The sequence below is a fragment of the Littorina saxatilis genome, linkage group LG11 (assembly GCF_037325665.1).
Source record: "Littorina saxatilis isolate snail1 linkage group LG11, US_GU_Lsax_2.0, whole genome shotgun sequence".
NCBI classification, from domain to species: domain Eukaryota; kingdom Metazoa; phylum Mollusca; class Gastropoda; order Littorinimorpha; family Littorinidae; genus Littorina; species Littorina saxatilis.
The window spans coordinates 24,913,105-24,926,447 of NC_090255.1; the positions used below are offsets into that span (position 1 = coordinate 24,913,105).

Here is a 13,343-nt window from a genome sequence, read left to right on the forward strand (position 1 = left end):
GTAAAGCGTGCTATGAAGCACAGCGCAACCGCTACAGCGCCAAACAGGCTCGTCACTTTCACTGCCTTTTGCACTAGCGGCGGACTACGTTCAGTTTCATTCTGTGAGTTGCACAGCTTGACTAAAATTAATGTAGTAATTTCGCCTTACGCGACTTGTTCGTTTTTAGTTATGTACCTGTACATCTTCTACCCATCCCCCTCCATCCTCCCACCCACCCCGACCCCCTCCATTCCCCTACCCACCCCGACCCCTTCCCACCCCGACCCCTTCCCACCCAGACCCCTTCCCACCCCGACCCCTTCCCACCCAGACCCCTTCCCACCCCGACCCCTTCTTCCCCCTACCGACCCCAAACCCCCTTCGTCCTCCTCCCCACCCCATCTCCCTTCCCAATACCACCCATTGCATCCCCCTACCCACCCCACCCCCTCCACACCTTACCTGTACCACCCCCCACCCTACCGCCTCCCCAAGCCGCTTACTGTAAACTTTGCATTTAATCTCCGTGCATTTTGAGTTGAACATAATCTCAATCCGCCTTTATACGATTTTATTTAGATTTATTTTGTTAAGTATTGTTTAAGTTAAAAAAATTTTTAAACATTAATATTTTTATTCATTTTATTGTGTCTACGCACACAGCATAAGACTATGCTCATATGATTTTATATGTATCTCCATATCCTGGTCTTTAGGTTGCTCAATATTCAATCAATATTTGTGTATTGCTCACTTTTTCTTGTTAATGTACATGACTTTTTCACATTACATTAAATGTCTTGTTTTTATCCCGGTCATCTTAAAACGTTGAATTGCAACGCGCGTGAGAGCGTGTGTGTGTGTGTGTGTGCTTCGTTTATGGGGAGGCAATTCACAGTTAGAGTGTGTCTGCGTGCGTGCCACGGTAGCGCACGATCGCTTGTGTGTGTGTGTGTGTCTGCGTGCGCGTGTGTGTGTGTGTGTGTGTGCGTGCGTGTGTCGTTCATGGGAGGCAAATCAAAGTTAGTACAAATCAAGAGGGTCATGCAAGTACCTCCCTTTGCCTTTGCCAATGCAGTGATCTAAAAATAGATGAGTGTGCTCATGTCGCCAAAGAGGTACAAGAAAGATAACTTTGCAGCTTGGAAGGTTGATATAGAAGAGTTGTGTCCCTTCCTTCATTGTCTGCTTATTCGTCGCCAACACTTTTTGAAACAAAATGTTTCATTTTTCGTTTTGTTTTCATCAAAAAGGTTGGTTATGGGTACGTTTAATTTGTGACAAACCAGGACAATCAGACTCATTTACACTGACACTGCCAAAGACATATAAAGACGGTGACCCTTACTCACACACACATTCACGCATGCACGCACTGACGCAGACAAGCGCGCACGCACACATACACACACACGCACAGACACACACACACAGCACAATGTCCATTTATGTTCATATCTTTTTATCAAAATTATCTTTACATGTCAACAATTTGAAAACAAATAATCAGACACAAAAATGCAATCGTGCATGTGCATATGAAGGAAGAACACAACATTCAACAGAGTGAAAGAATCATCGCTTTCCATTAAATCAATAATTCATAGTTCATCACGCAGACTGTCATATTTTCAAACAACTTTCAGAAAAGAGATACAAGTCGGAAGTAAGCAGTAAAAAGTTCATCTCTCACAAAACGCACATTTTTGGCACACACATTATCCAATCGATTTAAAAAAGACTTAAATTGTTTTGTTCTTTGAATTCCTCATTGGGGACTTTCATTGCGTTCGATTTATAGCATACATTTTCAATCATATCATTTTTTGTAATCACGCATGCCAGTACCTAAGCGTAATACCTTTCACAGTAAACCATTGCGCAGACTCATCTCCTCCTTCGCTTCTTTTTACATTTAGTCAAGTTTTGACTAAATGTTTTAACATAGAGGGGGGAATCGAGACGAGGGTCGTGGTGTATGTGTGTGTGTGTGTGTGTGTCTGTCTGTCTGTGTGTGTGTGTGTGTAGAGCGATTCAGACTAAACTACTGGACCGATCTTTATGAAATTTGACATGAGAGTTCCTGGGTATGATATCCCCGGATGTTTTTTTCTTTTTTTCGATAAATACCTTTGATGACGTCATATCCGGCTTTTTGTAAAAGTTGAGGCGGCACTGTCACACCCTCATTTTTCAATCAAATTGATTGAAATTGTGGCAAAGCAATCTTCGACGAAGCCCGGGGTTTTGTATTGCATTTCAGCTTGGTGGCTTAAAAACTAATGAGTGAGTTTGGTCATTAAAAATCGGAAACTTGTAATTAAAATTATTTTTTTATTAAACGATCCAAAAACAATTTCATCTTATTCTTCGTCATTTTCTGATTCCAAAAACATATACATATGTTATATTTGGATTAAAAACAAGCTCTGAAAATTAAAAATATAAAAATTATGATCAAAATTAAATTTCTGAAATCGTTTTAAAAACTATTTCATCTTATTCCTTGTCGGTTCCTGATTCCAAAAACATATAGATATGATATGTTTGGATTAAAAACACGCTCAGAAAGTTAAAACGAAGAGAGGTACAGTAAAGCGTGCTATGAAGCACAGCGCAATCGCTACCGCGCCAAACAGGCTCGTCACTTTCACTGCCTTTTGCACTAGCGGCGGACTACGTTCAGTTTCATTCTGTGAGTTCCACAGCTTGACTAAATGTAGTAATTTCGCCTTACGCGACTTGTTAAAAGACTAATTCAGAAGATAACTCTGTCGGGTTTGTATGGGTTGTGAAAGAGTGATTGCCCTTGCTTTGACTCGGGGGGGAAAAACATTGGAGGGTCTGGGTGTATCGGAAACACGTGGACAGGAGCTCGTGTGAAGTTATTTTTCACAGGAACATCAAGGGTATTCCCTCATTCACAACCCAAACAAACCCGACGGAGTTAATTCCGAAATTGTCTACTATACAATCTCCGAACATTGGATGTATGTAGACTTAACCCTGTTTTTGTGCTCGTTTGTTTATTCTTATGTCCGCAATCAGATGCAGAGATTGCCAAATCGTCCGCCCGATCGCCAGGGGCGAGTAAAAAATCCGCCGGGCTAGAAGAAACCGCCTGGCAACTCGCCCGACTGGCCAGTGAACATTCTGGTCCAATGCAACACTTTTGGTTGTAATATCGAGTTTCAAAGCTACCTATACTAATTTTGTTTGTCTATTTCTTTTTTTAATTTTATTTCTTTTCCTTTCTTTATTTTTTTTCCTGACAAGGCCGATCAAAATGTTGGACACTTTGGACTTTAAACATGTAGGTCTCACATTGAACATAACAAATCAAGAACGCAAGTAATTCAAATTGTGCCGACAAAACAAAAAAAATGAAGAACAAGAACAAACAAAACAAAAACAAAAAATAAAAACAAAAGAGAAGACAAACAAATAATTTATATCGATACTCTTACTTCTATCAAACGTCCGCCCCGTGATCGGGAGGTCGTGGGTTCGAACCCCGGCCGGGTCATACCTAAGACTTTAAAATTGGCAATCTAGTGGCTGCTCCGCCTGGCGTCTGGCATTATGGGGTTAGTGCTAGGACTGGTTGGTCCGGTGTCAGAATAATGTGACTGGGTGAGACATGAAGCCTGTGCTGCGACTTCTGTCTTGTGTGTGGCGCACGTTATATGTCAAAGCAGCACCGCCCTGATATGGCCCTTCGTGGTCGGCTGGGCGTTAAGCAAACAAACAAACAAACAAACAAACAAACTTGTATGAAATTGTTGAAGAATAATACAAGAAATAACCCTCAAGAGGAAAAGGGGCAGGAGTTAATTCAATCATCTAGTAGTCACCAGTTTCTTAAATATTAAAACTGGTGAACACAACTCTACTCACGCATAAGAAAACATAGAGTCCCATGTTTGCCTGAAGTAGTAGAGAAAGCAATGGAGGTAACATTCATCTTTGAGGACAAGATATCTCTGAAAATTCAATCTCTCTCTCTCTCTCTCTCTCTCTCTCTCTCTCTCTCTCTCTCTCTCTCACACACACACACACACACACACACACACACACACACACACACACACACACACACGCACGCACGCATGCACACAAACACTCAAAACATTATCCGTTACTCTAAAATTGGTTGATTGGATTTGAACACAGCTTTTTAACTAATAAATCCATGAACACAATCCAAGTAACTACAGCAAGCATTCATGGGTGTTGATTGTTGGTATGAGACAAAGTGGATGGATGGTCTTATCCCATGTAACAGTCAGGCCAGATCCGAGACGATGAACCGAGCTGTTTCCACGGGAAGGAGTGTTCCTTTAATATGTCGACTTCGAAGAGAAGCAGATACAACTGTCTCAAGTCTGTTTACTGCACTACATCCGGAGAACACCTAACAAAAACCAAATCACAGACAAGAATTTTCTCCGAGGAAAATATAAAACAACACGCAGAGTTAATTGCAAAAGAATCGAGAAGACGGTGGTGACCGCAGGGATTACAAAAAAACACATGCATATATAATGTTAGACACTTCATATTAAAAAGATAAAATTCAATGTCGCACACATACGCACGCACGCACACACGCACGCACGCACGCACGCACGCACACACATTGACACCCACCCACACACACATTACACACACACACCAAACCCCCAACACACACATGCAACTCACACACACAACACACACACGAAACCCCCAACACACACATGCATGCTAATTTATCCTGATTCAGAGCAACAGACAAGGGCGTGTCCATTTTATATCAGGCTGTATATTAAATATTGTTTTACTCACAGATGTCACACTGGACGCAGATTTATAACTTCAGTAATGACGTTCACGCTTCAATAAACCATCTCTCTTTCACATCAGATAATCTATGTATCACTTCATTTACTTATTGCTTTAATTATCGTTTCGTTGCATCTAATCATTTTAGCAAAATATTCACATATAATTTTATATGTTTCTGTTTTATTTATGTCTGCATTCAAGTATTTATCAATCTTATCGTTGATTTATCTATTTAGTTATGCATCTATTATGTTAAGAGATAAAATACGTTTAAGCACGCTTCAGTAACTCAGTAGCCAACGGATGAACGCTGGGCTTGGTACAGTACTGCGATGTAAGATCGAGGACACCTTCCATGAAATGACATTATAAGATGTTTGATGGGTTGTTGACAGACCCGCTTTTTTGTCGGTCCGAGGGGGAGCATATCGTCTTTTGTTTCATATTTATTGACCAAGGCCGACCCGAGGACCGACAAAAAAGCTGGTCTGACAACAAACCATCAAACATAGTTTTTGTCATCATTTTGGTAGTGAGAAAATAAGTGCGAAATCAACACAGGGAGCCATGCTTTGAGACACGGGTTCCGTTTTGATAACTCATGGTTTGGGGCCCCAGCACGTTGTTGCAATCAAAGCTGGCGTGTGAAAGCAACTTTCTGAGTTCATAAAATGTTGAGATAAATATGTCAGGTTTGAGGATGCACAGTTATGTATGTTCCTCTCAGTATTCCATCCCCTCGGTTTTCAGTTGTAAATATTAAGCTTAGTGATCGAATGTGGAAGCTACGTTGGGTCAAAGGTCACAGAAGATTTGCGTCGTGCAGCGAAGGAAAGAATCGCGATCTTCTTTCCGACTCATTGCCTCTTTGTTTTTCATTAGACCTGTCAGTCTACTTGCTCGGTTTTGTTAGATGTTATTATCTTGTTGCTATGTTCTTTGCTTTAATTATTATTTCTTATTTGCGCTTCGTTTATCGATACAACGTCTTGTGCACGGGTCAAAATTTGTGTACCAGGGGTCAATTGATTTGACTTGAACTTGACGTTCGTTTTTCTCCGAACGTCTGTGTATCGAAACACAGATACACGCACTCCATGACTTTGTAAGAAGACAAAACATATCGCTAGGTTTCATTAGTGTGTGGTGAATTTATGACCTTTCATGAAGTAGTTTTGTTTTTTGTTTACTATTGCCAGTTTGCCAGTTCGTTTTTGGAACTTTGCAAAGCAGTGTCGTGTCGTCTGTTTAGGTCTGGGGAAACGCCAATGAAAAGAACCGAAGAATCCCCGAGCGTTTCTATCAATTGGGTTTGCTTTTGATTATCCATGTATAACCTGCTTCCTGCAACTATGGTAACCGGGGATTTATTGCATGGGGAACATGAGATTTATTCCCAGGTGTTTGTGAATGAAAACTCGTGAAAATGATGACAATTTCTTTTGTTATATTCTCTATTATCCTGACAGGAATGTACCTGTCATGACAGGCCACCTGTAATGTATGGACACTATTGGTTAGTCACAAGGGTGTCCTTTCATCACAGGTTCAACAGTAGAAGATCCCTTGTAACTGCTGTAGAATATCGGAAACCTTTCGAAGAACGTCAACAAAAGTTTCACAAATTAACACACAAACAGAAGTGCAACTTGAACACGAAGACTTGAAGTGAAAAACCATTCAACAGCAAACGACGACACAGACAAATTCACTCGTAGGAAGAGACGTGATTCATACAGAAATATGGTGCAAGGAAGAAATGACGTAGATGGAGAAGAATAAACACCACAAAGGATGAGAAGAATCAGAAGTCCTGAAGTTCTGTGTTGATTCGTACAGCTGTTATCTCAGAAAGACGGCAGGCTTTGGAAGGGGGGAAGTGAAACATAAAATGAACGCATCTTGAGAACAAATTCTCAACTTGCTCAATGAAATTGATAATTTAAAAAAAAGACACCACACTGTTATAATCATATTCATATCCAACACACAAGAAGGAATGACGTCACTCCATTCAACCCCACGCGCACATCTATGACGTCATCGTGACGTCAAATGGAAGCTCGCTTAAGACTACACAGTTCTTTCCAAGCCACGGAGGCAGTACTTTCATCCACGTCCGTCACTCTTTCTTCCGTACTGTATTTTTGTTTGGCGAACCCCCCTTCCCCTACCCCGCCTTTTCCCTTGCCTGACGAAGGGGTGACGAAGTTCGTGTCTTTTTTCAAGAATCGAAGTCTTTTGAATAGCTTGGATTTTTTCCGGTATTTTCCGGAGCGTAGGTTATAGCACGAACACGAGCACACAGAAATCCTGTCTGCGAATTCAGGCTGCTCTTGCGCTGCCATGACAACAGCCCCGTTGGTGGGGATAATCTCGTCGTCCAATCGGATGGCAGTAATGGGACCGGAAGCTCCCTCCATGTCAACGCACTGATCTGGAACAGACAAAATTTAGGGTGCGTTTACATTTGGGAAGTATAGGGGAAAATACTTTGGGATTCTCCATGGTAAGATTTTTTTGCCTGAGGCATCGTTTTCACTTATTTTTCGATTAAAGTCACATTAGTGGTAGAAGTAGTGGTAGAAGTAGTGGTAGAAGTAGTAGTAGTAGTAGTAGTAGTGGTAGTAGTAGTAGAAGCAGTAGTAGTAGCAACAGCAACAGTAGAAGTAGTAGCAGTAGTAGTAGTTGATGGAACCTCTCTTTTAAAACATTGTTTTCTGTGATCCCCCCCCCCCCCTCTCCCCCCCTCAAAAAAAAGTCTTCAAATGTACATGTATCATAAAAGCACTCTGGTCCAGTACTTCTTTTTATCAGATACGCCATATACTCACTAAAGCCTGGCATAGAAAACCAGAAATTCGTTAATTCTGAAGAGGCCCGCGAAGAATACACGTGTTCATGGACGTTCAGTTGCACAGGGGGTCATCCTTCTGAGGTACAAAATACCACTGTGCATAATTAACAAACAACAAAAGTAGGAGCAGCAGCCGCACCACCACCACCACCACCACCACAAACAACAACAACAACAACAACAACAACAACAACAACAACAACAACAACAACAACAACAACAACAACAACAACAACAAACGATATCTATGCCAAAATGAACAACAACAACAACAACAAGAAACAATATCTATGCCAAAATCAACAACAACAACAACGATGTAGCCAAGTGGCGTACCCCGTCTCTTTGTGTGTGTTATCTCCTGCCCGACCCAGTTGCCTCCCCTGTCGATAGCTATTCCCTGTGTGTGTGTGCTAGTAACATTGGGTTTACCTTTAAATAATGCCCTTTGTGCTAGGAAATCCCTAATTTATAATGGTGAGAAGCAGCAGAGTAACCTCTAACCATCAGTGCCTAAGGAGTGACTAAATAATACCTGGTTGTCTTTGTGCATTGTACTTTATTGTGTGTTTACTATCGTAGGGTAGACTCTTGACCGGATTGATTTCTAATCTAGGTGGTAAGATCCCATAACTTTCCCGGCCCCTTTTAGCTACTATTATGTATCAGCTTTGACACTGCTTGTAATCTAATTAGCCTTATCCGGTGTGCACTGCAGACAGGGCCCTCTTCACCCTTTAGCTAGTATTATGTATCAGCTTTGACACTGCCTGTAATCTAATGAGCCTTATCCGGTGTGTGATGCAGACAGGGCCCTCTTCTCCCTTTAGATAGTGTAACTGCTCGTAATATTTCCGGTGTGTGACACAGGGCTCTCTGCATCTTTAACGATCCCTTTCATTGGGCAGGCATTTTAAGTAGAACTCTTACTCAGGGTAGCCTCCCTATTGGCTTATCGCCACAGGAAATCGGAAGTGACCACTGTGTTTAAAAGAGCGAGCATTACAGTAGAGCAGACAATGCGATTTGTGATAGTGAGCTGTGCGGTGCTCCTATTGGGTTGTCGTGAACCGGTCTAGCGTGTAGTTTGGCGCGACGTTTGTAATCGGTCGACTTGTGGTTTTGAATTCGTGCTCTTGTGTTTCGCGACTAGCGTCAGCAGCAGTTTTGTGTTTAGGTTTCAAGTGTGCTCACTGATGAGAATCTTGCCTTTTTGGCTCACGAAGTGTAGCCTATGCGATGCTAACTTTTGTCTGTCTGTGCGTGCGTGCGTATGTATGTGTGTATGTCTGTGGTAGAAACTTTAACATTTGAAGACGTCATATTACATTGACGTCACATTATGACGTACGAGGGTTAGACGTCACGCGATGGAATTACTGAAAGTCTCGGTGATTGTTATTTTGAGCGGGCCGAGACTGTTTGGCAGTCGTGTCCATGTAAGTAGCCTAGTAGGCTACATGCAGACAGACAGATCTAGATCTAGTGTCTCGCTTTCTTGCACAGTTTCACCTATGCTCTTTCTGTGTGTGTGTGTGTGTGTGTGTGTGTGTGTGTGTGTGTGTGTTTGTGTGTGTGTGTGCGTGCGTGTGAGTGTGTGTGAGTGTTTGTGTGTGTGTGTGTGTGTATACTGTGTGTGTGTGTGACGGAGTGATTGAGTTTGTGTTACTGTTTGTCGATTTCTTACGTGAGCCTTGAACACACCGGTGACACTGTGACGGTTCCCCTACGCTTTGTGTTCGGTGCCCTGACCCTTTGTGTTCGGTTCCCACTCGGTTCCCACACGCCAAAATTCGCGGACAAGATCGAGGTACTGTCACCCAAAACATCCATTTATGGTAGTATTACGCAATGTTGCTCTCTGAGAATGGTCTTGTTAGATCTGTGAGTGTTTACACTACATGCCTAGGTGCTGTTGGATTGAAGGTTTTTGATATTTTAGCCGTTATTAGGTAGAATGCCTTCCACTTTACTGCAAAACTGCATAATTCGTAGCATTGGCAAGAAATATCCTACCAAAAAATGCCTGCTTGGAACTGTCGTTGGTCCAGCAAAAAGTTCAACATGTCTGTAGCAGACAGCCCAAGTTTCAAGATTGTAGGGCCATCCAAACAGCCGTAATAATAAAAACAACAAAAATAGTCAGTGAAATTGGCTGTGTTCGGTCCCCCCACACTTTTGTGACGTAGGCGTGACGGTTCCCATAATTCATTGTGTCGGTCCCCACTTTCTGTGTCGGACCCCACTTTCGACCTAATTTCTCTGTGACGGACCCCACAACCAGCCTATTTTGTGTCGGTCCCCACACCTTCTTGGATTTATGACTTGCCGGTTACTTGTATCATTGTATTCATTGAATCTAATTGTCTCGGAGTTATTTTTCAGCAAAAACCGGCAAGGCAGCACCTTTTGTGATACCAAGTAAGTCAGATGACATCAGTATGTGTGTGTGTGTGTGTGTGTGTGTGTGTGTGTGTGTGTGTGTGTGTGTGTGTGTGTGTGTGTGAGAGAGAGAGAGAGAGAGAGAGAGTGAGAGTGAGAGAGAGAGAGAGAGAGAGAGAGAGAGAGAGAGAGAGAGAGAGAGAGAGAGAGAGAGAGAGAGAGAGAGAGAGATTGACACCTTTCCAGATCACTCCGGTTATGCGACACTACCGCGAGCGTCACTACCGCGTGTCACACTACCGCGAGTACGACACTACCGCGTGTAACACTACCGCGTGTCACACTACCGCGAGTACGACACTACCGCGAGTATAACACTGCCGCGTGTCACACTACCGCGCGTACCACAACCGCGAGTACCATAACCGTAGAGAGAACGCATGCAAACTTACTTCTTGTGAGTTTGTGTTCTAACTTTGATTGGAAGCAACCCATTCTATATGTATTCTGATAGTGTGTTCTGATCGTTTTGAGTTCTTGGTTAGCATGACAAACATTGAATTGGTGTTCGGAGAACAGACCAGGCCTTTTTGTTTTATATTTCAAGGAAACATTTCAACCTTTGCCTTCAGCCATGGAAGTCATAAAATGACACGCGGTAATGTTATACTCGCGGTAGTGTGACACGCGGTAGTGTTATACTCGCGGTAGTGTCGTACTCGCGGTAGTGTCGTACTCGCGGTAAGTTCTGTTTCCGTACCCGCGACAGCGGCAGCGACAAAAGAAAACGCGCGCAAACGCGTGACGTGTTTCCGTACTTGCGTTTTAAACATGCGGTAAAATCTGTAAACTCCCGCGTTGCCGCGCAACAACGCGAAAAAATCGCCCCAGGACCCTTTCAAAAAAATCGCGTCGCTTGCCGCTTGTCGCGCCGCTAACGCGTCGCGCGTGTGGAAACACTCCTGGTCATTTTCTATGTGCTTGATTTTCGTCGCGCCGCTGGAAAAACGCTGTCGCGGGTACGGAAACACAACTTTAGTGTGAGACGCGGTAGTGGTACTCGCGGTAGTGACGCTCGCGGTAGTGACCAGCACCCGATCACTCCACATAAACGCTGGTTCTGGTTGCATTGTGCCGCTGACATACAGCTAATAGGATTTTTTTAATCCTTTTGTGGTATTGCTGCTGATGCTGAACATGTATTTTACTAGTTTACCAATATGTATCTTTGACCCTGATAGCCTACGAAAACGGAGCAATCATGGCCCAACATTGGCCCAATGCTGAATTTATTGGCGCGGTGTTGAGCCTTAGTCGGGCCGTTGTCGTAGGCTGTCAGGGTTTATGTAGCCTTGTTCCATTGTATTCTGACTGTCATAAAGTAATTAATTTTAAGAGAAAGCAGTCATGAACACAAGGAGCTGGGAAAAGTTGCCTCTTACAACAAGCGTGGATAAAGACACATACTTGACATAGGCAAGTACTCTTTTTTTTTTCCAGTCACCACTAGAAGTCCCTGGGCAGCATTTTGCTCTGAAAACTGAATCTCACATACGACAGGTGGATCTTTTATTTTAAAAATGTGCCAAATTGCTGCAAGTTGAACAGACCGTATCAAAGTATCACAACAATGGCCAATGCTTCTATTCAAATATTTTTTTAATAATCTTACATTGGTTATAAACAAAGGAAAATCTTCTTGGGTTTCAGAGGTTCAAATGGATTATCGATGCTACAACTGTGGAGAAGAATTTGTGAACTTTAATGATATTATATCTCATAACGTTGACAAACACTCGTCACTAAGGTTGAAGATTCGAGTTTTGACTCTAAGTGCAACAACTGGGAAGAATTCCTATGTGACACAAGACTCCGAGACAATTAGATTCAATGAATACAATGATACAAGTAACCGGCAAGTCATAAATCCAAGAAGGTGTGGGGACCGACACAAAATAGGCTGGTTGTGGGGTCCGTCACAGAGAAATTAGGTCGAAAGTGGGGTCCGACACAGAAAGTGGGGACCGACACAATGAATTATGGGAACCGTCACGCCTACGTCACAAAAGTGTGGGGGGACCGAACACAGCCAATTTCACTGACTACTTTTGTTGTTTTTATTATTACGGCTGTTTGGATGGCCCTACAATCTTGAAACTTGGGCTGTCTGCTACAGACATGTTGACCAACGACAGTTCCAAGCAGGCATTTTTTGGTAGGATATTTCTTGCCGATGCTACGAATTATGCAGTTTTGCAGTAAAGTGGAAGGCATTCTACCTAATAACGGCTAAAATATCAAAAACCTTCAATCCAACAGCACCTAGGCATGTAGTGTAAACACTCACAGATCTAACAAGACCATTCTCAGAGAGCAACATTGCGTAATACTACCATAAATGGATGTTTTGGGTGACAGTACCTCGATCTTGTCCGCGAATTTTGGCGTGTGGGAACCGAGTGGGAACCGAACACAAAGGGTCAGGGCACCGAACACAAAGCGTAGGGGAACCGTCACAGTGTCACCGGTGTGTTGAAGGCTTCGCCTCTTGTTCTTTATACTGCTTTCTGGTTGATACTAGAACTCATAGTTATATTTCTTGCTACTAGAATAATTACCTTATCACACTATTTCTGGTCTGCACCAGAAATACATAGTTTCTATTTCTGGGTCATTTATATACACATAGTTATTATTTCTGGTTGCTACCAGAATAATATTGCCTTTTTAATTATACTGCTTTCTGGTTGATTCCAGAACTCATAGTTATATTTCTTGCTACCAGAATAATATTGCCTTTTTAATTATACTGCTTTCTGGTTGCTACCAGAATAATATTGCCTTTTTAATTATACTGCTTTCTGGTTTGCACCAGAAATACATATTGTTTCTGGTTTTACACTAAATACATATTTTCTGGTTCTTTTATTGTTTCTAGCTGATTCTGGTACTGGTAGATATCAGAATTCATAATTGGTATTTCTGGTTATATGTAAGCATTGCTATTTCCTATATTAGAGGTCGGTTATTGTTTCTAATTTATAACTTATAGCATTGTTTCTAGTTGCTACCAAATTTAGCTAAACTGTTTTGGAATATTTATGATTTAGATAAGCTACTTGAGTGGTTATTCTTAGTTACATTTTCCTTCAATAAAAGATAAGTTAAGATAAGTTAAAGCAACCTCTGTCTTCGGTGTCTTAATTGTATTCTCCTCTGCCTGTGCTATATATCCTTTTCCTTCCAGCCGACCTTCCCACATCAACAACAACAACAAGAAACGATATCTATGCCA

General features: G+C 42.2%; 1 protein-coding gene and 1 long non-coding RNA gene across 2 annotated transcripts in view; one reads left to right on the plus strand and one right to left on the minus strand.

The window, feature by feature from the left end:
* The window catches only part of LOC138980145 (uncharacterized), a 431,218-nt gene that overhangs the window by 206,927 nt on the left and 210,948 nt on the right, over positions 1–13,343 (plus strand). The gene's annotated exons all lie outside the window — the stretch shown is intronic.
* Positions 3,976–13,343, minus strand: part of LOC138980100 (two pore potassium channel protein sup-9-like) — a 44,051-nt gene continuing 34,683 nt past the window's right edge. Inside the window, exon 4 of the mRNA XM_070352907.1 lies at positions 3,976–7,246. Within this exon, the coding sequence (XP_070209008.1) occupies positions 6,861–7,246 (386 nt within the window). The 3' untranslated portion in view covers positions 3,976–6,860. The remainder of the gene's footprint in view (positions 7,247–13,343) is intronic.